At 48.8% G+C, this 24983-nt stretch overlaps 1 protein-coding gene across 2 annotated transcripts in view; it reads right to left on the bottom strand.

Annotated features, from left to right (window-relative positions):
- The window catches only part of MECP2 (methyl-CpG binding protein 2), a 150474-nt gene that overhangs the window by 55923 nt on the left and 69568 nt on the right, over positions 1–24983 (bottom strand). Inside the window, exon 2 of one of the 2 annotated variants that reach the window (XM_060252806.1) lies at positions 18291–18359. The exons of the other annotated variant lie outside the window; for it this stretch is intronic. Within the exon in view, the coding sequence (XP_060108789.1) occupies positions 18291–18359 (69 nt within the window). The remainder of the gene's footprint in view (positions 1–18290; positions 18360–24983) is intronic. 2 annotated transcript variants of the gene reach the window in all.

Raw genomic sequence — 24983 nt, 5'->3', positions numbered from 1 at the left:
ACAGGGTGGTTTGCCATTGCCTTCCCCAGTCATCTACGCTTTCCCCCCAGCAAGCTGGGGACTCATGGAAGGCTGAGTCAACCTGGAGCCAGCTACCTGAAAACCCAGCTTCCGCCGGGGATCGAACTCAGGTCGTGAGCAGAGCTTGGGACTGCAGTACTGCAGCTTTACCGCTCTGTGCCACGGGGCTCTTTGCAATGGCAAACCAAGAAAATGCCAAAAAAATGTAACGATGTGATGTCCCCTCATGGCTCAGTGCTTGCACAGGAGACTACCTTTACCTTTTAAATGAAGCAGTGCACATCGCCCCCATTCCACAGAATCTCCATTGGTTGCCTATTTATTACTGAGCTCGGTTTAAGGTACTGGCTATCACATATGAAGCCCTCCGTGGTCCTGCCCCCCTCTTGTTTATGGGGCCGCCTCTCTCCTTATGCTCGGCCACAACAACTCCATTCATGTCAACAGGGGTTTCCACAGATGCCTAATGGGCGAAATCAACAACTGCTTGTGTGTGTGTTTTCTCTGTTGCTGGTCCCACTTTGTGGAATGCCCTGCCCAAAGAAGTCAGGAAGGGTCCTCTCTGTCAAGCATGCTATTTCTATGTGCCTAGTAGACAGGCCAGATACAAAGCAGAACATCACCCTGGCCTTCCCCCCACCACCTTCTCTAACCAAAGGGTGCATAATAAATCCATCTGAACCCAGGATGTTTAGAGTAACTTTGTATTAACAGTGTAGAGTGCCTCTCCCCCAGATTCACACAGCCAGGTCTTATCGGTTCTCAGAGAATGTGTGAGAAAGGGAGATGTTTTTATTAGCTGACATTCCTTAGCCATAAAAGAGATAATAGCAAGTAGCCTTTGAACCCGTGACTCATATTGCATCTTTATGTTATCCTTTTGAAGTTCTCCTATAAGTTACTATTCAATACTGTGTACGTCATTACTTCCAAGGAGTCTGTCCTTGGCCAAGCTATGGAGTTTTTACAATAAAGCAACTTTTGATTAAAGAACAAAAGCTTGATTATTGCCCACTCCTTCCAGAAACTGCAAAATTGAACTGCCCGAGAGAGCTTTTCTGCATGGGTAATAAGGGTGCACAGTACAAATTTTCCTGGGCAAATGATTGGGATTTGTAGTCTTTAATGCTGTTTGTAGCAAATTATAAGTAGGATTCTATTAAGTACGGTAATTTCTGTACCGCTTAATGTGTCAAATTAATGTTTATGCCAGGCTTCAGTTATTTCTGGTTGGTTCTGGGTCTCTAAAATCCGAACGGATTATTTATTAAATGCCTCGTTTTGTTGACGGTATTAACTCACTTTGTGTAATCCGCCTTGAGTCCACATGAGACAGTCAGACTACAAATAATGTACATAAATAAATGAAAATACATTCAGAGCCTGTTTTCCAAATCCTGCAACTTAGGGTGAGATCACACAAGAGATTTGGCCCGACCCAGCCACGCTCCCCCTCCAGATTTAATCTGCACGATTACACATGCACATCCCCCCCCCCTCCAAAAAAAGTCCTGTATTTACCTTGTTTTAGGATGAGCTGGGATGGGATTCAATACCTACCAGGAACTTCCCGGTAGCGAGTCTCTCAAGTCCACGAAGGACATTTCCCGGCTATCTGAATGGCCGGGGCGCATGAGGCACACACCCACATGCGGGGGAGCAGTCTGAATACTTCTCTTATGCGTGTGCAGCCTGTGTCTCTCCCAGCAACAGGGCAGGGACTGTGTGATTGCCACAGCACGCATTAAGGAGAAAAACAGGTTTCCTACCTGTAACTGATGATCTTCGAGTGGTCATCTGTGCAGTCACACTGATGGGATATAGGCGCCCGCGCCGATCTCGATCGGTATTCTTGAAAGCTGCGGATTTCCGCGCCCCAGGCCCAGTGCGCATGCGCAGAAGCCCCACCGCGCATGCTCACAGGGACCGGAGCGGACATCCCGCCAGTTCCTTCTGACCGCTGCGTAAGCCCTTAGAGATGGACCGGCAGCGGAGGGGAAGGAGGGCGGGTAGTGTGACTGCACAGATGACCACTCGAAGATCATCAGTTACAGGTAGGAAACCTGTTTATCTTCTTCGTGGTCTCTGTGCATCACACTGATGGGAGATTAGCAAGCCAGAGTCCTACCTGGAGGAGGGTGCAACGGTCCATCAGCGAGAAACCTCTTGAAGCACCGCACGGCCCACTGATACACGTCTACGCCAGTCCAGGTCCAACGCATAATGGCTCACAAACGTATGCGAGGAGGACCAAGTGGCAGCATCACAAATGTCTTTCAGTGGTATTCCTCTCATAAAGGCTGCCGAGGTCGCTAGGGCTCTAGTGGAATGAGCTCTAACCTGTCTTGGCAGGGGTTGTTTGTTCAACAGGTAGCACAGCTTTATAGTCTCAGTTATCCACTTCGAGATCCGCTGTGGCGAAACTCTCACACCTTGCGACGTTGTGGAATATGAGACAAAGAGTCTAGGGTCCTTACGTTCAGGCCTTACTCTATGTAAGTAAAACGAGAGTGCCCTCTTTACATCTAGTGTATGGAGTCTCCTTTCCGACTCCGTACTTGGATTAGGAAAGTACGTGGGTAGGTAAATTTCCGCGTTCAGGTGAAAGGCGGAGGTTACTTTCGGGAGAAAGGTTATATCAGGGCGTAGCCCCACTCCCTCCGCGCTGAATCTCAAATATGGGTCGTCGCAGCGCAGTGCTGCCAGTTCACCGACCCTGCGAGCAGAGGTAACGGCCACTAAGAAGGCTGTCTTCCAGGATAGTAATTGCAAGGAACATGTCGCCATAGGCTCGAAGGGTTTCCCTGTTAAAGCCCGCAATACTGCTGGGAGGTCCCAAGCAGGAGCAGGGACTCGTACCGCGGGGTACAATCTTGCCAGGCCCTTTAAGAACCGTTTCGTATCAGGGTGTGAGAACACCGAGTGGCCTTCAAGTTGCTCATGATTAGCCGATATGGCGGCTAAGTACACTCTCACAGATGACACTGTCAGTCCCTTGTCAAGGAGTGAGAGTAGAAAGTCTAGTATTAGTGGGAGACCTGCAGTCTTGGGTTCCCTGTTAGTTCTAATCACAAATTGGCTAAACCTTGCCCATTTATATCCATACGATTTCCTAGTGGATGATTTTCTACTGTTTAGCATGACATCCAGGGCTCTATCAGATAACCTTGTCACACCAGTCTCCACGCCGTGAGTTTCAAGTGAGGCACGTCGTGGTGAATCACTCGTCCCTCGTGTGATAGCAGAAGGTCTGAGTTCGTTGGAAAGTGGTGGAACATTCCGCCGGACAGCTTCAGTATCGGGGAGAACCATTGTTGTCTGGGCCACCATGGTGTGATGAGGATCCCCTTGGGGCGTTCGAATTGAATCTTGTGAACCACCCTTGTGATTAGTGGGATCGGTGGGAAGAGGTACACATGTAAGCGAGCCCATGGGATCAGTAACCCGTCTCCTAACGATAGAGGGTCCGCACCCCCTCTGCAGCAAAATTTGGCGCATTTCGAGGTGTTGCGTGTGGCGAAGACATCCACTTCCGGTGTGCCCCACTTCTGGAATACCGGTTGGAGGAACTCCCAATTGAGTTCCCACTCGTGGAGTGAGGCCCCTCCTCGACTGAGGTAATCTGCACAGGCATTCAGATTGCCCGGTAAGTGCGTGGCTACTAGGGTAGCGTCCGATTCTCTGCAGATTTCCCAAATCTTTAGTGCTAGAAGGCATAACTTTCGTGAGACTGTACCGCCCTGCCTGTTCACGTAAGATAGGGCTGTGGTGTTGTCTGTCAAGATCGCTACTGTTTTCCCCACAATTAGGTGTCTGAATGAGAGAATGGCATGATGTATGGCCAGCAGCTCCAGGAAATTGATGTGGTAGCGCAGAAGATTCTGAGGCCATCTGCCCCCCACACACATGCCTTCTGCGTGTGCTCCCCAGCCCCATAAGGATGCATCCGTCGTTATGGTCAACGTAGGGGTCTGTCTGTGGAACGGGGCCCCTTGGAGGAGGTTGTGCTCCTCCTGCCACCAGGATAGGGTCCAGACTACCGTCGCAGGGACAGTCAGTTGGCGCGAGGGGAGATCTGTCTGACAGTTGAACATGCGCAGGAACCACAACTGTAGTATTCGCATGTGGAACCTGGCGAATTTCAACACTGCTGTTGTCGCTGCCATCAGTCCCAGGAGGCGTTGGACTTGGAACGCTGTGACTGTAGGGTTGGTTAGGAATACATGAATCAGAGACCTGATGTCCTCCGCCCTTTGTGTCGGGAGGAATGCCTTGCAGGTTTGTGAGTCCAGAATGGCCCCTATGAACCGTACCCTCTGAGAGGGCTGCAGTGCCGATTTCTTTAGGTTGACCTGTAAGCCTAAGTTTCGCAGAAGGGTTAAGGTGACCTCTATATGCTGTAGTAATAGAGGTTGTGAGCTTGCCACCAGCAGCCAATCGTCTATGTAAGGAAAGATAGTGATTCCTTGTAGACGTAGATGGGCTGCCACCACCACCATAGTTTTTGTAAACACTCTCGGTGCCGTGGAGAGGCCAAAGGGCAAAGCTTTGTATTGGTAGTGGGAGTCTCCAATTGCAAACCTGAGAAACTTCCTGCAGTCCTGATGTATCGTTACATGAAAGTAGGCGTCTTGCAGGTCTAGCGTGGCCATCCAATCGCCTTGGTTCAGGAGGGGTAGGATGTTTTGCAGAGAGACCATTCTGAATTTTTGGTTTGGAATGAACTGGTTCAGGCCTCGTAGGTCCATAATGGGTCGAAGGCCTCCATCCTTTTTGGGAATGGTAAAATATCGGGAGTAGAAGCCTTGTCCCATCTGGTTGGTTGGTACCTGTTCTATTGCGTCTTTCAGGAGAAGGGATTGAACCTCTGTCCTTAGTGTGGGGGATACCCTGGTGTGGATGACTGTGGGAACTGTCGGGTTTTCTCTGAATTCTATTTGATAACCCATCCGGATTATCGACAACACCCATTTGTCCGTAGTGATTGTGGACCATGCCCGGTAGTATGGGAAAGTCTGGTACGGTCCGGGTCCAAAGGGGAGGGGGTAAAACGGGGGGAAGGGCAGTCAAAGACCCTGTTTAGACGGTCTATTCCCTTTTTGTCTGGATTGCTGTGACGGAGTAGGTGAGTACTTCGTTTTGGGGTTGTACGGAGGTTTGGAGTAAGATGTGGAGCCTTTAGGCCTCCATTGTTGTTCTGCGGGTTGCTTGGAGAACGGCTTCTTACTCCACGGTTTGTTCCAGGAACGTCTGCTTTGGGTCCTAGATGAGATGGGAACCCCCAAATTGCGAGATGTTTTAATGCTTTTATCCATCTCCTGTAGTGTGGCATCTGTAGTGGAGCTGAATAATCCACTTCCATCGAATGGGAGATCTTCGATGCAGGATTGAGTATCCGGCTGGAGCGCTGTAGATCTCAGCCAAGAGTGACGTCTTAAGGTGATCGCTGAGGTAAGTGTCTTTGCTGCAATGTCACCTGCGTGTTTTGCCGAATTGATTTGTTGTTTTGCTAATGCAATGCCTTCCCTTTGTATCTTCTTCATTGCCTGTTTAGTTTGTTCGGACAGGTCTGGTAGAGCCGATAATTGGTCCCATAGGGCGTATTGGTAACGGCCCATACACGCTCCATAATTTGCAACTTTTATTCCTAACGAACCTGCTGTGTAGAACCTTCTGCCCAGGTTATCTAGCTTTTTTCCCTCTTTGTCTGGGGGAGCAGCGTGTGTCTTTCTGGCCTTCGAGGATGACGCTACTACTACCGAGTTTGGTTTTGGGTGTGTAAATAAAAACTCTGCTGTGGACTCCTGGACTCGGTACATATGGTCCAGCCTTCGGGAGCTTATCGGTGTTGAAGCTGGTTTGTCCCACGACGATTTTGTGGTGTGGAGCATGACTGTTGTAAGCGGTAAAGCGACGGCCGTCGAGGTGTCTAGCTGGACGACATCGAACACGTTGTCGGTAACTACCGGCTCCGGCTGGACCGTCGGTAGCGACAGGGTGTGTGCCATCCGTTTAATTAGGTCCCCGTACGATTTTAGGTCCTCGGATGGGGATATGGGGAGTTCCTCGCCCACCTTACTCGATGGTGCCGGTTCCTCTGGGGAGGAAATGTCGTGGACTTCCCGGGGGGAGCCTTCCTCTGATCTGGGGGAGCCTTCTATGGACTCCGAGTGCTCCGAAGAATGTCTGGGCGTCTCCGACGCTCTCGGCGACTCAGGGGTCTTCCGGCTCTCCGAACTCCGCCGTCGAGGGGAAGTTTTCTGTGTCTTTGGCGGTGTGTCAGGTGGTTTGGACACCGACGCCGACGCTGTGTGTCTTGGTCGGTAAGATGTCCGGGATCTGACCAAGGCTTCGGACTGCTGGTCCCAATCTAGGTGTCTGGGTGGGAACCAGGGAAACATGGAGGGCATAGGGCAAGACCCATATAGGTATTGCCATTGCCTCTGATCCCACGACATTGGGGGCGGTGGTTTCCGAGGAGAGCGATCTCTGTTGCGAGAGCTTTCCTCTGAATCTCAGGATCGATGTCGGCCCCGAGGGCTACGCCGAGGGCTGCTTGAGTCGTCGCGCCTGGGATCTTTCCTAGGCGTGGTGGATCGATCCTTCTTGGGGCTTCGGGTTCGCCGCTCGTCAGGGCTGACCGACGGGTCTCGGGCCGGTGTTCGGGGCTGAGCAGTGTCCTCTACAGTATGTATTTCTAGTGGACTGCCCTCCGCTCCCGACCGTTGCGACAGATCGAAGTCGCGGTCCGAATCCGAAGAGATGGCGATTTGCGTCGACATCGATGCCAGTGTCGGGGGGCTTGGACGGCGGCGAGGGGAAGCGAACAGCTTCAACGGCGGTACTCTCGCTGCCGATTCCGACGGCGACGTCGGGAGCGAAGTCGCGGACGATCGATGTTTGTCCGACTTTTTCCTCTTCTTCGCTTCCGACTGGAGTCCCTTCTCCTCCCTTAGCCGTTTTGCAGGAGTGGAGGAGGCGGACTTTGATGCCGAGCCCGTTTTTGTGGGGCGATCGGCGTCGGGGGCACTCTTGTCGGTGCCGAGCGATTCTGATGTCGACGGCTTGTGCGACGGCGCCGACATTTTCTTAGGCGACAGAGCTTTCTCCATCAGTGCCGCCGCCAAACGGCCCGCGCGGTTTTTCTTCGTCTGGCGGGAAAACTTCGCGCAGTGAGCACACGCGTCAGGGATGTGTGCTTCTCCTAGGCAAAAAAGGCAAAGAACGTGCCCGTCTGTGGGAGCGATTTTGCTGCCGCAGTTCTTGCACCGTTTGAAAAATCCCCACCGTTGTTCCATGCGGGGGGGGGGGGGGAAGGGCGGGAAGAGAGATTTGAGGAGAAAGTCCCGAAAAGATTTAGTCTTCCCGCTCCCTAGTCTTTACAAAGACTGTTGTGTGGTCCAAGCCAAAACAAAATTTGTCAAAATCCAAAAGAAAAACAACTTCCAAGAAAGGATTCCACCGACCGTGGCGAGAGATCGACTGATCCAAGCGGCGGTCAGAAGAGAACTGGCGGGATGTCCGCTCCGGTCCCTGTGAGCATGCGCGGTGGGGCTTCTGCGCATGCGCACTGGGCCTGGGGCGCGGAAATCCGCAGCTTTCAAGAATACCGATCGAGATCGGCGCGGGCGCCTATATCCCATCAGTGTGATGCACAGAGACCACGAAGAAGATCTGGCTTTTTCAAAGGCGGGAGACGGCCATGGCAAATTCCCTGTGTGATCTCACCCCTGGTTTACCCCACGTGGTTTTACTCATACTTTCTAAATACCTGGAGAGCAGTAACCCAGCTTCCAATTTCCAGTTTGCCACTCACAGCAGTCTTTAAAAACAACTCTATGAGCTGCTCAAGTAGAAGACAATGTACAACCAAGGATAAAATTCTTATTTCTGTGACCGTTTACATTGCAGAAATCAACAACCCGTCGCGGAACTAACAAGTATTGAGATGCCCCAGTAACCTCCACGGATGAGAGTTAAATTCTGTTGCAACGGATGAGGATACGACATCCAGGGCATCTCAGGCAACATCTCTAGGTGTATGCCCAAAATAATTTGCCAGTGGTTTTCACTGTCTTCCTTTCCTTTCCCCCCCCCACCCCCGCTTTTGAATTTAATACAAGGGCACATGCTATAGTGCCTTTACGTTTTTACAAGTGTTATTCCAATAAAAAATAAATAACCACATCAAGCTTTTTGTATAACATTTAAGCCACACTTGATTTCATTCCCCTCCTAGTCAAATATTTCAAGTACTCACTGCTACTGGAACGCAAAGTTAATGTGAGACATTTCTAAATTTGTTCATCAAAATCAGTCCAAATAACTAAGCAAAATGACTTCATGCTTTACGTAGGTATCAGATCATTTTCCGGGAAGCTTTTTTTTCAATTTCTATTGTGGTCCCCCCCCCCCCGAAAATGCTCATGGGTGTGATAAGACATGCTCAGACATGTTAGTAATCGTGATGTACAACTCTACAGGTCAAAGTGAACGGTCTGAATTGCGGCTGGAGAAAAGACTGGCATCCAGTGAAGCATTTTTTTATATTGCTGTGGCACTGCAAACCTGCACGGGGTGGCTGAAGATCCCCTGGGATTACAACTCATTTCCTGGCTACAGGGATCAATTCCCCTGGAGAAAAGGGCTGCTTTGTATGGTGGACACTGTGACACTGTATCTAGCGAAGGTCCTCCCCTCCCCAAACTCCGCCCACCCCAAGCTCCACCCCTAAAATCTCCAGGTATTACCCAAACCAGAGCTGGCAACCGTATGTTGGCGAGATATAGCCCATACGGCTCACACCTGCTGGCAGCTGCATTTTTAAACCAGCTGAAGCTCACCATGTTCTATCAGGGAGCCCAATAGAGAACACACTGTCAATCCTTCCTCTAAGCTGTAGAGTCTTGTGAGCAAAAAATTCTTTTTGTCAGCTACTGGCATTAAAGCTGTGAGCTGCTGCATAAATTAACCGGGGCCGTTTTGTTTGAGCCAAGACAAAAATGTGTGAGCCGGAGACGGAAAAAAACGTGAGCTAGCTCACGCTAACTCAGCTTAGAGGGGAAACTGCACACTGTAGTATTCCACCCTGAGCGGAATGAGGGCCTGAATATGAACTGCGGCAACGTCCTGCCTGTCAAAGCAGGGATGACTGAAATGGGTCCTGGGGTCCTGTTTCATCCAAGGACACCTGAGATATACAGCCACCCAGACCTTTTTGGTTTTTTGCAGAAAAAGCCTAGTAGGAGCTCCCCTGTGCCTTCTCCTGTGTACCTGCCACAGTGGGCATGCTGGGGAAGGCTGAAGCCATCGGGGAGGTGGGAGAGCCAGCTTGGTGTCAGGAGAGCCAGTTTGGTATAGTGGTGAAGTGTGTGGACTCTTATCTGGGAGAACCGGGTTTGATTCCCCACTCCTCCACTTGCACCTGCTGGAATGGCCTTGGGTCAGCCAGAGCTCTGGCAGAGGTTGTCCTTGAAAGGGCAGCTGCTGTGAGAGCCCTCTCCAGCCCCACCCACCTCACAGGGTGTCTCTATATCAGGAGTGGCCAACGGTAGCTCTCCAGATGTTTTTTTTTTGCCTACAACTCCCATCAGCCCCAGACAGCATGGCCAATGGCTGGGGTTGATGGGAGTTGTAGGCAAAAAAAAAAAAAAAACTACTGTTGGCCTACCCCTGCTCTATATGAAAGCCAGTATGATAGGAGAGCCAGTTTGGTGTAGCGGTTAAGTGTGCGGACTCTTATCTGGGAGAACCGGGTTTGATTCCCCACTCCTCCACTTGCACCTGCTGGAATGGCCTTGGGTCAGCCATAGCTCTGGCAGAGGTTGTCCTTGAAAGGGCAGCTGCTGGGAGAGCCCCCTCAGCCCCACCCACCTCACAGGGTGTCTGTTGTGGGGGAGGAAGGTAACATTGCCACTCACAGCAGTCTTTAAAGCCAACTCTGTGAGCTGCTGATTGTGAGCCGCTCTGAGACTCTTTGGAGTGGAGGGCGGGATATAAATCCAATATCTTCATCTACCACACAGGGTGTCTATTTTGGGGGAGGGGAAGGGAAAGGAGATTGTGAGCCGCTCTGAGACTCTTCGGAGTGGAGGGCGGATATAAATCCAATATCTTCATTTACCTCATAGAGTGTCTGTTGAGGGGGAGGAAGGTAAAGAAGACTGTGAGCCCCTCCGAAACTCTTCGGAGTGAAGGGCAGGATATAAATCCAATATCATCATCATCTTCTCCCCACGCCTGACAGCGATGCTGATCTTGTGAATTTAGGCGGAGGTGTTTGTGAATTTCCTGCACTGTGCAGGGGTCCCTGGGGATCCTTTCCGACACTCTCTATGCCAGCTGGAGCCCTGGCCAGACCAGGCGGAGCTCCACCCCTGGGCACTCATGCCCTAAAAAAACCCTGCAGCCGCCAGCTGTCCAAACATAAGATATCCATTACTGGCCAGAAGTTTAAATCTTTGGGGTCTGAGGAGGATTGTCTCAAATGCCACCTTTGAGGCACGTGTAATAACTCTCTCCCTCTACAAACCATTCACTGCTCCAATGACCCAACTGGACCCTGCTGGGTACTATAAAAAGCCATTATGGTCCAGAATGGATCACAGATGAGGTAGGATACTTATCTGCTTCTCCAGGTGTCAACACTCATGAAAACTTGATAATGGTATTAGGGCTCGTTTTTTGTAGCAGAAATTCCTTTCATATTAGACTATACTCCCCTGATGTAGCCAAACCTCATGGAGCTTACAGTAGGCCTTGTACGAAGACCCCTGTAAGCTCTTGGAGGATTGGCTACCTCAGGGGTGTGTGGCCTACTATGCAGGGGTGGAATTCTAGGAGAGCTCCTTTGCATATTAGACCACACCCCCTGATGTAGCCAATCCTCCTGGAGCTTACAGTAGACCCTGTACGAAGAGCCCTGTAAGCTCTTGGAGGATTGGCTACGACAGGGGAGTGTAGTCTAATATGCAAAGGAGTTCCTGCTACAAAAAAAAGACCTGATGGTACCCTCCAGTGACACCGGAACTGATCTGCAGCAACAACAAAGTTATCCAAGTATCCTACCAAATACCAGCATGGCTACCCTCCAAAACTATCTTCATGGAAGGCACCACATTCAACTGCATGGAGTGGAAATCCAGGTATCTGACAAAAGGAAAGCTCACACCCTGAAAATCTTGTTGGTCTCTAAGGTGCTACTGGACTAGAATCCAACAGAGTTCAAGTTGTCAAAGATGCAACCAATTTTATCTGAAAAATGACTAGGAAGAAGGCCACATTGGTATGATGTTGGGGAGAGACGGCGGCTCAGTGGTAGAGCATCTGCTTGGTAAGCAGAAGGTCCCAGATTCAATCCCTGGCATCTCCAACTAAAAAGGGTCCAGGCAAGTAGGCGTGAAAAACCTCAGCTTGAGACCCTGGAGAGCCGCTGAAAGTCTGAGTAGATAAGACTGACTTGGATGGACCCAGGGTCTGATTCAGTAGAAGGCAGCTTCATATGTTCATATGTTCATGGGGAAGGATGGTGGCTCAGTGGTAGAGCATCTGCTTGGTAAGCAGAAGGTCCCAGGTTCAATCCCCGGCATCTCCAACTAAAAAGGGTCCAGGCAAGTAGGTGTGAAAAACCTCAGCCTGAGATCCTGGAAAGCCACTGCCAGTCTGAGTAGACAAGACTGACTTTGATGGACCCAGGGTCTGATTCAGTAGAAGGCAGTTTCATATGTTCATATGATGTGCAGGCCAGGCTGATGCTGGGGCAAAATCTCCTTCACCATTTTACACAAATAGAGCAGTGGTGGTAAGATTGTTTCTCCCTCCATCGCTGCCACAGAACAGACATGAAGTTGTTCTCTGGACTAGGGTTTCCCATCCTGGGAGTCAGGACCCAAAAATGGGTTGGCAAAGGCTCTGGAAGCAGGTTGAGGGCCAGCACTCCCTGCCCTGTCCACTGCTGTCTTTGGTCAGAAATCAAGATCTGACCTCGTTTGGTGTAGTGATTAAGTTCACAGACTCTTGTCTAGGAGAACCGGGTTTGATACCCCACTCCTCCACTTGCAGCTGCTGGAATGGCCCTGGGTCAGCCATAGCTCTTGTAGGAGTTGTCCTTGAAAGGGCAGCTTGTGTGAGAGCCCTCTCAGCCCTACCTACCTCACAGGGTATCTGTTGTGTGTGTGGGGGGGGGAAGGTAAAGGAGACTGTGACCGCTCTGAGATTCAGAGCACAGAGTGGGATATAAATCCAATATCATAATCTTCTTATTCAATGTCATATATTTTTTCTTCACTGCACATTCATTTTGATCAAATAAAACGTGTCCTGGTGGTTACTAGAATGACTTTGAGTCTTAGGTGGGAATTAGAGGAAGAAATTGACGACATTGGATTTATATTCCGCCCTCCACTCAAGAGTCTCAGAACGGCTCACAATCTCCTTTCCCTTCCTCCCCCACAACAGACACCCTGTGAGGTGGGTGGGGCTGAGAGGGCTCTCCCAGCAGCTGCCCTTTCAAGGACAACCTCTGCCAGAGCTATGGCTGACCCAAAGGCCATGCCAGCAGCTGCAAGTGGAGGAGTGGGGAATCAAACCCTGTGAGGTGGATGGGGCTAAGAGAGCTCTCTCAGCAGCTCCCCTTTCAAGGACAACCTCTGCCAGAGTTATGGCTGACTCAAAGGCCATGCCAGCAGCTGCAAGTGAAGGAGGGGGGAATCAAACCCTGTGAGGTGGGTGGGGCTGAGAGGGCTCTCACAGCAGCTACCCTTTCGAGAACAACCTCTGCCAGAGCTATGGCTGACCCAAGGCCGTTCCAGCAGCTGCAAGTGGAGGAGTGGAGAATTAAACCCGGTTCTCCCAGATACGAGTCCGCACACTTCACCACAACACCAAACTGGCTTGAGAAGAAGGCAGTTGAAGGCTGAAATGTAACCTCCACATGAAAAGAGCTGGTTTTTATACTCCGCTTTCTTCTACCTAAGGGAATCTCAAAAGCAGCTTACAATTGCCTTCCTTCCTCCACCCACAGCAGTCACCTTGTGAGACAGATGGAGCTGAGAGAGCTCTGAGAGAACCATGACTGACCCAAGGTCACCTGGCTGACTTCGTGTGGAGAAGTGGGGAATCAAACCCACTACTGCCACTACTTTTTAAAAAAGAATTACAACAGAGGGGGAAAAATAATGTCTCCTTTTAAATCAACAGGCAGATGCAGCTTCAAAAGCAAGATTCCCTTCAGCTGTCAGGCCAGCTATCAAAGCCGTACAAAAGAGATCCAACGTTATAAAGCCTTAAAACAGAAAGGTTTCCCTCTCCTCCTTTTCTCAACCCCCTCCCTGGAGGAAAAGATGTTTGATTAAAGGATTGCGATAATTAGAACTGATCGTCTCAGGGACACATTTTAGGCGCCGGAAGTTTCACGAGGAAGAAACAAGCAGGGAGGAAGGAGGATGAATTCCTTCAAGCAAGCTGTAACAGTTTCTGGATTTCCTGGCATTGGTACCACATTTATCTTTCCGTTGCTCACAGAACAGGCCCTTATCCTTCTTCAGCAGCAGGAACTGCCCAAGCACCACACAGGCCTTAGCCTTTGTCTTCCAGTTTCTCGCCAAGCAAGAAACGTGAAGTGATGGTATCGCTTTACTCTGCTCTGGGAAGACCTCACCCTAGTTTTGTGTTCAGTTTCAAGCACCACATTTTAAGAAGGATGTAGACAAGCTGGAACGGGTCCAGAGGAGGGCGACAAAGATGGTGAGGGGTCTGGAGACAAAGTCCTATGAAGAACGGATGAAGGAGCTGGGGATGTTTAGGCTGGAGAGGAGGCCGCTGAGAGGTGATAGGATCACCATCTTCAGGTACCTGAAGGGCTTTCATTTAGAGGATGGTGTGGAATTGTTGGGCTTCATGGTGCTTTCTTTGTATCTCTCCCATGGGATCCAGGGAACTGGGCAAAGGAAGCTCTGGCTCTTTCCTCCCTTCCCCAGGGGAACAGGAGAGGGAGGAGTCTCAGCCAATTGAAGGAAGAGAGGCTTGGCTCAGTAGCTCTGCTGTGCAACTGAGAGAGCCTGGCAAAGCAAGCTATCCCTCCTCCACTTCCTCCCCAAGGGAGGAGCCTCAGCCAATGGAGAAAATAGAGGCTTTGTTCCGTAGCTCATGTGCAGTTGAGCAAGCCTGGCAAAGCAAGCTGTGATGCAGAAGGAAGCAAGAGAGAGGGAGAAGGAAGCCGATGACAGCCAGTTGTTCAGGGGCCTGATAGGAGTCCTCTGGGGGCCTTATTTGGCCCCTGGGGAGCATGTTTGACACCCCTGCTCTAGACTGTGTTTAGTCCTATTCACTGCAAGGTTCCCTCCATTAGGACTCGACCACATGTTCCACTGCCCTAGTTTCATCAGTAAACTAGGGATTACATTTATTTATTGTCTACCTTTATTGCTGGGACTCAAAACAGATTAAAGAATACAAAGTAATGCAGTCAGACACTGGTTGTCAATGAACAGTGCAGCAGTGGGAAGAAGATGATGATATTGGATTTATATCCAGCCCTATACTCAATCTCAGAGCAGTCACAATCTCCTTTACCTTCCTCCCCCCGCAACAGACACCCTGTGAGGTGGGTGGGGCTGAGAGAGCTCTTGCAGCAGTTGCCCTTTCAAGGACAACCCCTACGAGAGCTATGGCTGACCCAAAGCCATTCCAGCAGGTGCAAGTGGAGGAGTGGGGAATCAACCCCGGTTCTCCCTGATAAGAGTCCATGCACTTAATAATAATAATACATTTATTCTTATATCCCGCCCTCCCCCGCCGAGGCGGGCTCACTACTTAACCACTACACCAAACTGGCTCTCTGAAAGGCAGAAAGTATTGGAGGAACAAGCGTGTCAAACCCTTGGGTGATCAACCCAGTGCCATAAACTGGTATGGACAGAAACGCTAGCCCAGAAGGAAATTTCCCATCAGACACGGCATCCATCTACCTTTGAGGACTAGATATGTGAAACTTCCAGAAATGTCGAAGCCACTGAAAACAAAAAAACTTTTTTTTTTTGGTGGGGGGGTGGGGGCGGGGAGGAAGAATAGCAATTTGAGGGGAAAGTGGAAATATATGCAATACTTACTTTCCTATCAAACCTAAATTTATTTTGATTTATCAACATAAAATGCATCACTGGTAACTTACTTAGCACGTAATATTTCAAAGTCTTTGTTTTCCATAAGAAAAATTGCAAGTACGTCCAACAGTCAAGAAAGAATGACAAACTGCTCTATCCTATGCTACTGTAGTATAGTCATCTTAAATTTCTGCCACCTGAGAGGCAGGCAAAAATAAACATTAAAGGTAGGAAACATGCAGCGAACGAAGCAAGAATCATTTCAGCAGAAACACTCTTATACATAGCAGCCTACCAGCGTATTTTAATACGACATTGAAGTTTACAACACTTGATCAGCAAACACAATGTAACATATTAAATTGTGAGCAACGTTATTGACATTTGAGCAAAATATTTTCGAAGGCATACTTTGTACATAGGAACTATCTAATGCTGTAGATCGTCGTGCACAAAAACTTTCATGCTACACATTTTAAGTACAACCTTATTTTTCATTTCACTTATCCCAAAAGTGGAGGGAGGTTTTTCTTTTCAGTTGCACCCCCAAACTTCCACATTTTTCTATTGGAAAAAAATTAAAGAAAAAACTTGGTTGGGGGGGGGTGGGGAGAAGATGGATAGGGACACGTAATTTTTCGATTCCCCACTCCAGGTCTCTATTGAGGACAGACCATTTTAATAGGCCCCAGCAGGGGAGGAATTCTAGCAGGAGCTTCCTTTGCATATTAGGCCACACCTCCCTGATGTAGCCAATCCTCCTGGCACTTACAAAAAAGAGCCTTGTAAGCCCTTGGAGGATTGGGTACATCAGGGGTGTGTGGTCTGATATGCAAAGGAGCTCCTGCTAGAATTCCTCCCCTGGGCCCCAAAGGGGTCCTGAAGCCTAAACCTTCCCAGGTAATGACAAAATCCACACCCAAATCAAATTGAACTGGATCAGCACAGAAAACCAGACTGAGCATGCGACCTACTCTGTGTGTGAAAATTAAGGGGGGAAACTAGGTGAGACTTTTGGAATGAGTTCAGGATCCCCTGACCTTACTCGGAACGGCTCACAGTCCAAAGTGACCTTCAGGAAACAACATTCCCAAATGGGCTGGGGCCAATTCAGATTAGGACTGTGGTGGAGATGAGGGCTTCAGCCTTCCCCCCTGTGCCAGTTTGCTGGCCCAAAATGGCCCCATGGGGCTCGATTTCCCTTGTCTTTGTATGCTAACTTACTGCCATTCACAGATCTTACTAACCGCCTTAATGCAATCTCAGCTAGGAGGGACAGTGGCTCAGTGGTAGAGCATCAGCTTGGTAAGCAGAAGGTCCCAGGTTCAATCTCCGGCATCGCCAACTAAAAAGGGGCCAGGCAAATAGGTGTGAAAAACCTTAGCTTGAGACCCTGGAGAGCTGCTGCCAGTCTGAGTAGACAAGACTGACTTTGATGGACCCAGGGCCTGATTCAGTAGAACGCAGCTTCATATGTTCAACTGCCCAGTTACTCAATCATCTTGACTCTAATTAGACAGTCCTGGCAACTAACCCTGTCACTGAAACACGACTTCCTCAGCCCCGAACAGGGAGCCTGTTAATCTTTTCCCTAATCTGCCCTGTGTACAAACTCTCAAGATTACTGGGCGTTTTCATAGGAGTAAAAGGATCAGAGTTGCAGACTGATGTTGATAATACACGGCATAAGCCAAAATAAATGTATTTATTATAGAAAGTTAAAAGCATTTAGGGGCCCATCATTAGCCTCCTTCCTCAGTACAATCATAAAATAATGGGAAACCACTTGGCCAGTCTAGGTCGAGCCACATTAGGTCAAGTGGTTTCCCATTCTTGTTCTATGATTTTACTAAGGAAGGAGGCTAATGTTGGGCCACAAAATGCTTTCAGCTTTCTACAATAAATACATGTTATTTTTGCTTGTGATTTATTATATACTTTGCTTTTAATTTTTGGCCCTTTAGTTGCTTATTAACTTTGCAGGTTCTTTATTCGTTTTTTGGGTTAAGTTTCTTTCCCCTCTCTGTTTTTCCTTCAATGATATATGGTGGATCCTTGGGCCTTTGACAGCCAGTTTGGTGTAGTGGTTAAGTGTGCGGACTCTTATCTCGGAGAACCGGGTTTGATTCCCCACTCCTCCACTTGCAGCTGCTGGAATGGCCTTTGGTTAGCCATAGCTCTCGCAGGAGTTGTCCTTGAAAGGGCAGCTGCTGTGAGAGCCCTCTCAGCCCCACCCACCTCACAGGGTGTCTGTTGTGGGGGGAGAAGATTAAGGAGATTGTAAGCCTCTCTGAGTCTCTGATCCAGAGAGAAGGGCAGGGTATAAATCTGCAGTCTTCTTCTTTATCATCTGTGATGGAGCAGATTCCCTGATATTGTTCGGCTTTTGAAGAAGAAGAATTGCAGAGTTATACCCCGCCCTTCTCTCTGAATCAGAGACTCAGAGCGGCTTACAATCTCCTATATCTTCTCCCCCCACAACAGACACTCTGTGAGGTGGGTGGGGCTGAGAGGGCTCTCACGGCAGCTGCCCTTTCAAGGACAACTTCTGCGAGAGCTATGACTAACCCAAGGCCATTCCAGCAGGTGCAAGTAGAGGAGTGGGGAATCAAACCCGGTTCTCCCAGATAAAAGTCCGCGGACTTAACCACTACACCAGACTGGCTCTCTGGAATGCAAAGCCTGTCAGATATCAATAAATTTTGCATGCGAGCAAACTGAAGCAGGAAATCTGCTTGTCTGCAGGTAACTAGCTTGCAATTTCCTATTTTTTAAATTTTTATTTATTTTAGTAGATTTATAATCTGCCCTTCCCCGTAATGGGCTTATTTGCCTGACCATGCAACAGTCCAGTTTTGGTTTTTTTAACTGAACCATTTCCTCAGTTTCTTGGGTATGCATTTGGCCATTAGTAGTAACATCAATGGTGCCACCTACAGCAGAAATATTTGGTAACTCAACTGGCGGTGTGGCAAAAACCTCCCTGAACCTCAGAGTTAAGACTGGAAAGTCTAGAAAAGCCACTAAGTACATGTATCAATCACAAAAACGTACTACTGCGGCTGGATTTAACCACTAGATGCGGAGAGCGGGCAAACAAGGACAGAATACAAAGAGAAGAAGACTTTTGGCTGGGCTTTTAACCCGGGCATCGTTTGTTTTTTTTACCTTGTTGACCGACGGCTGTGCTGTTTTTGTGTCCCTGAAACTCTTGTTGCTTTGTTAGCTGCCTGGAGTCTGAGGAGATAAGGCGGGACATATAAATATTTCAAACAAATTAAAGATTTTAAGCTGTATTAAAAACAGAAGAGTCAGGTGTCCACAAATACCATTGCCCTTGGAGACGACAAACTTAACCCTGGCAGTCACCGACATCGAAAGGACAAATTATTACAGTAGTACCACTTGCCAGGGTTTTTACCGGGAGACGTGGCACTGCTATTCCCACAAACACATGCAAAGACCACCTAGTGACTCTTTCTTTAGAAAACCACCATAAGTGCGCCAAGGTCAAAAGAGCCACCCTTCAGCTATGAGGAGCAAGCCCTAAGTGTCGCTGGCTGCTAAGAACAACCGTTGTGGATTTTTGGAAATAACTTAAACTGAGACTTGAATGGCAGAAGAAGTTGATGACTCCCAGCTGTTCCCGCCAGGTTTCCTTGATGCATCGTCTGCCGCCTTGACGATATCAAGGAAAAGGACTCTGCGGTCTGTTTTTTCCAATATCTCTTTTTCTGAGGAGTTTGTCAAGCAGACCGCCAACCTGGCAATTTCTCCAAAGAAAGTCTGACTCCAGAATCCTGGAGGAGGACATCTGGGTGTGTGCGTGTGAAGGGATTTCCACTTGCAAAATTTAACCGAAATCCTGGGCTGCAGAACTTCGCAAGACTGCCAATCGGGCCTGATTTTGGGCAGGAGCTCACAGGAGCAGAGCTCCGGAACCTCTAAATTTTATTGTGCTCTTTCTTTCTTATCTCCCCACCACCACCACCACCACCACCGCAATACTTGCTTCTGGGCTCCATTGTTCAACCCCCCCGCCCCCGTGAGAATTTTGCTAAACTTTTAAGATTTGACAGACTTTCTAATATTTTCCCCCACAAAAAAAATGCGAAAATAACCAAAACATAGAAAGCAGACAGATGGAAATCATCATCATGCCACCGTGGCCACATAGGAGAAAGTAATTTAAAAGTATGACAGGAGTAAGGTTTTATTAGGACAACGATATTTCAAGAAGCATTTTAAGGGAGATGCAGAGCCGATAGAATTTAGTACCCCTTCTGGCGATGTCAGGGGTGGGTGGCATAGGCAAATGAGTTGTGCTAACTTCTCCCACGAAATGACCCCTGCTGCCAAACGAGGCTTCGCTAATTACTTATCTATTATTTCATTACTTTAGATTTTTATCCCGCCCTCTCCGCAAGCAGACTCAGGGTGGCTAACAACTAGTCCAAAAATTCGTAATCGCAATTCAAAACAATAATTTACAGTTAAAACATTTTAAAACCATTTATGGTGCGCTGTTCAGCTACAGTATGGGCAGGACCTTCCTTTTCTAACAGTGATCTCGTAATGGTCACAATTCCTCAGCCATGGAGGGTGGCAGTCCTCTCCCAGTCTAGATGCTAAAGGCCTTTAGAAATAACTTGGTTTTGCAGGCCATGCGGAATTGAGAGAGATCCTGCAGGGCCCTTATGGCCTCCGGGAGGGCATCCCACATTTCAGGCGCTGCCACGGAGAAGCCCCTGGTCCGTGTGGAACAATAGATGTTGTGTCCCTGAACGCAGTGCTCTCTGGGGAACAAGCGGAGAAAGGCGGTCCCGTAGATGGGCAGACCCCTGATCATACAGGGCTTTAAAGGCTAATACCAACCCCTTGAAACGGACTGGGAACACAACAGGTAGCCAGCGCAGCTCTCTCAGCACTGGTTGAATGTGCTCCCAATAATGGCGAACACTGTCCAAAAGATGAAGACAATTTCAGAGCGTAGCTGCATTGGTCTACAGTACAAGTTCATGATTCGATCCCAGTAGGACCTTAGAGACCAACAAGATTCTGGGGGGAGGAGAAAAGAGCAAGAGGCCGATAGCACTGAAAAGACTAACAAAAGTTGTGGCAGGGAAGGCCTTGTTAGTCTTTCCGGCGCTACTGGACTTCTGCCTCTTCTACTGATACAGACTAAAAAGGCTACCCATCTTGATCTATCAACATTTGTTGGGGGGGGGGGTATGAGTTTTTGAGAAACAAAGTTCATTTGACTCCCCATCCCATCTACCCCCCCAAAACCTTGTTGATCTCTAGGGTGCTACTGGACTCAAATCTAACAAAAAAAATGAACCTCAGATTAAAGTTCTATGCACATTTACAAGGGGGAAAGGGCCTTTTTAACTCACAACTGAAATCCGGGAGGACAGCAGGTTGTTCCAGAACAGCTCCAGCACAACAGTCCGTTCCTTCATCTTTTAAAAGCTTTATTTTAAACCTATGCACACTTATGCCAAGGTAACCCGAGTTTCAAATTATACAAATACAATGGCACTGCCTTCTGCCAACAGTTTTCAGCAGCATAAGAATGCAAGAAGAACATAGAAGAACCATGCTGGATTAGGCCAGTGGTCAGCCAGTGGAGGGTCAACAACAGGGCATAGAATCATAGAATTGGAAGGTACTTCCAGAGTCATCTGGTCCAACCCCCCTGCACAATTCAGGAAATTCACAAATACCTCTCCCCAAGCAACCCTGATGACACCTACTCTATATCCAGAAGATGGCAAAGCAGAGCTGAGGTTGAGGCTCCCCCCGATAAGAACATCAGAAAAGCCCTGCTGGATCAGACCAGTGGTCCGCCTAGTCCAGAGTGCCTTTTCACACAGTGGCCAACAAGAAGAAGACAGAAGACGATCTTGGATTTATATCCTGCCCTCCACTCCGAATCTCAGAGTGGCTCACAATATCCTTTACCTTCCTCCCCCCACAGCAGACACCCTGTAAGGTGGGTGGGGCTGAGAGAGCTCTCCCAGAAGCTGCCCTTTCAAGGATAACTCTGCGAAAACTATAGCTGACCCAAGGCCATTCCAGCAGCTGCAAGTGGGGGAATGGGGAATCAAACCCAGAAAAGTCCACGCACTTAACCACTACACCAAACCGGCTATACCAAACCAGTTCCTCTAGAGGTCTAACAACAGGGCACGGAGACTTTCCCTTGATGTTGCCTGTTGACTCTGGAATTTGGAGGATTAGCGTCTCTGAATGTGTTGGTTCCCCACAGTCAGCAAGGCTAATACCCACCAATAGACCTCTCTTCCACGAATCCATCTAATCTCCTTTTAAAGCTGTTTCTTCCTGTGGCCATCACTATATCCTCTGGCAGCAAACTACACATTTTAATCACTCAGCACAGGGCCAACTCGGCTTTCATTAACAAACTAGCTATAGGATACCAAGATCCGTCCCAAGTTTGAATGCCCAAATATTTCTCGCTTTACTTGCAGGCAGGGGTCATTTTATAGAAAAACAGGAGGCAGCGTTCATTAGTATAACTCATTAGCAGATGCCCCCCCCCCCGAACCAAAAGCAACCCGATGCAAGAAAGGAGAACCCCGGGCGAGCGAGGCCTGCTTGGGTTGGCTAGAGATCCAGCCAGCCCAAGCAGGCCTTGTCTGCCTGGGGCTCTCCTTGGCCGCCCCCCTCCAGCCAAAAGACCAGCAAGCCACCCACCACCCAAAATCACATCAGAAGTGGAGAAAGGGTGGTATGGGTTTCTCCAGAGGTTAATGAGGGCTACTGGGGGTGTGGCAAAGCCCCTGGGAGCTGGCTGGCTGCCCGCTCTCCTAATCCAGGGATTGTTATGCAGCTGCACCTACTATTCAATGGACAAGGTAGGTAGGGAGGAAGAGGGGGGACCCTCAGAAAGCAGCAGGAGCTGCACTCCTGTGAGCTCCTACTGAATCGGAGGCCTGCTTGCAGGTGAGGCGCTACATCAACAGATCTCCAGCTTTTGGAACCAGAACACTTATGCTCTCCTCCCGCTTTTAGAGCCAGCTTGCACACAAACTCCAAGCTACTATCTCCCTTCTCACAATAAACCATAAAACAGAAATCCCTCACATCACTGAGCACTGGACAAGCCCGTATTTTATTTTCCAAGTTTAGCATTTGAGTCTATGGCTTTACTGAGCAACAGGCTGTATTTCAGGGGCGCCAAACTCATTTCTTTATGAGGGCTGGATCTGACATTAATGAGACCTTGTCGGGCCCAGCCATGTCGGGTTGGGCCAAGCTATTCCTGCCCCCTCCCTTCCCAAGGTAGGAGTCTCGGCCAATGGAGAAAACAGAGGTTTTGCTCTGTAGTTCCTGTGCAACTGAGCAAGCCTTGCAAAGCAAGCTGTTATGCAGAAGGAAGCAAGATATAGGGAGAAGGAAGCAGATGACAGCCAGTTTTTCGGGGGCCTGATAGGAGCCCTCTGGGGGCCTGATTCGGCCCCTGAACTGCATGTTTGACACCCTTGCTTTATTTTGGTGTAATGGTTAAGTGCGTGGACTTTATCTGGGAGAATGATGTTTGATTTCCCCCTCCTCCACTTGCACCTGCTGTAATGGCCCTGGGTCAGCCATAGATCTATTGGAGGTTGTCCTTGAAAAGGCAGCTGCTGGGAGAGCCCTCTCAGCCCCACCCACCTCACAGTGTGTCTGTTGTGGGGAGAGATATGGGAGGCTGTAGGCCGCTTTGAGACTCCGTCCTTGAAAGGGCAGCTTCTGGGAGAGCTCTCTCAGCCCCACCCACCTCACAGAGTGTCTGTGGGGGGAGAAGATACAGGAGATTGTAGGCCGCTCTGAGACGCTGTCCTTCAAAGGGCAGTTTCTGTCAGAGCTCTGTCAGCCCCACCCACCTCACAGGGTGTCTGTTGTGGGGGGAGAAGATACGGGAGATTGTCAGCCGCTCTGAGTCTCTGATTCAGGGAGAAGGGCAGGGTCTAAATCTGCAATTCTTCTTCTTTCATAGCCACCTTGAGCACCACAACAATTCAAACTGTCGAGCTCCCCAAAGCCTCAGCTTCCAGCTCACCCTGCTCTATCTCCCCTCGCCAGGCCTCGTTGTCACCCCACAGGTGAGAGAACCAAATGCCTCTTTGGGGTCCTGGTCCGCAGTTTGAGAACTGCCGCTTTACATTCTCCCAGGCAGCCGTCGCTCCGCCTGACTGAGGAGGTGACCCAAAGTCCGAACTACCAAGCTCGCAGTCAAGTTGCAGGCATCTATCAACTCAACTGGTGAGAATTGAGTCCTGCTTTAGACAAAGACGTACACAGTCAACCTCCCTTTTAATTACAGCTTTGACAACTGCGTTGCCGGCAAGCAGAGCTGGTGTGCGGGAATAAGGGAGCGGGGTGATTTGCTGTACAAATGACTCAGGGCGACTTTCTAGAGACAAGAAGGGTATATGGCCTTGTCCAGATAGGAAGACAGTCGTCATGTTTATTTAGCTCCGTGTCATCAGCCACTGCAGATTCTCTACCCTGAATTAATCGGAAGCTACCGACAACAGAAAGAGAAATCTCGGTAGAGAGGGAAAAGGCCCTGCAGTTTGCAGCGGCTGCAGCAATTTGCAACCATACTGGCATGGATTGGGCCATTCATGTTAGAATCATCATGCAACTCCACATACACACACATACACACACACACACACACAAAGATCTGCGTTACTCACAAAACCATGCAGGACTATAATTGCGTACAACAGAGCAAAAGTTTCCAAGAAACAGAAAGCAACGTAAAGGCGTGATTTTAGCTCTGCAAAAAGCCTGTGTCCAGCTTGGAATATGCCAAGCGTACAGGGCAGGCGCCAAGTATTTTTACCGCCCATTATTTCTTCATGCCAAAGCAAGGTACGTTAATCCAATATGGTTCCTGTCTCAGCAAGACATACAGATGAATTATTTCAAAAACTGAGCATTTGCGCTCGTTGCGATTGATAGAAATTCAGCACAAAAGGCAGCATGGCTTCGGTCTGACCTAAATACCCTCTGGGGCAAGGGGAGGGGGTTTACTAGCCCCCTAATCTAAGGGTCCCCCGATGTGTCAGCCACGGACACCATGGCAACCACTGACACCTTTCTTGGTGCCAGGCAAATGTTGTTGTTTTTTTAAAAATGGGCGGGGCTTTTGTCCAGCACTGTGTATTTCAAAGGCTGTGCAGATTTTTAATGCTGACAACACAGAGATGTTTTTGATGGGGGGAAGGTCTGCATGGGGATAATTCCTGCTCTGGACGGAGTTGCATTCATCCTAAAGGATCAGGTTGGTAGCTTCAAGGTGCTGGACCCGGCCTTCCTGCTGAATAAATAGGCGGCAGCGGTGACCAGGGCTGGCTCTCACCGGTTTTGGCTGGCAAGTCAGCTGCAGCCATCCCTGGGCACGAAAGGTCTTGCTACTGTGGTGCATGCCACGGTAACGACTAGAGATGTAAAATTTCCGGAAATTTTGAAGCTCGGGGGGAAAAACGGAAACTTTTGGAAAAACTGGGGAAAATGCTACATTAGCACTTCTTTTTTCTTTTCCAGATTGAAAGTCATTCTGTTACTTGAGGAACATAAAATGTGACTATGGACAATTTTACTTGGCACGAAATTATCACAACTAGCTTATTAAACGTATAGTGTAGCCAAACAATTATTTCAAACAGAATTTACTTTTTAAATAACATTTATTTGTAATGGTAACAAATGGAGCAACAATCTCCCGAACTGCTTACTGTCTGAACACTTTGTCTTAAAATATTTTATTCATCACGTTAAAAATAAAAAATTCCATAATCAATTTCTTTTCTTTTTTCAATTTTTCGGAAAAAAATCCAAAAA

Source organism: Heteronotia binoei, chromosome 13 (assembly GCF_032191835.1).
Source record: "Heteronotia binoei isolate CCM8104 ecotype False Entrance Well chromosome 13, APGP_CSIRO_Hbin_v1, whole genome shotgun sequence".
Classification (NCBI taxonomy): Eukaryota; Metazoa; Chordata; class Lepidosauria; order Squamata; family Gekkonidae; genus Heteronotia; species Heteronotia binoei.
Note: the sequence above shows the minus strand (reverse complement) of the source record. Positions and strands in the feature narration are given on the sequence as shown.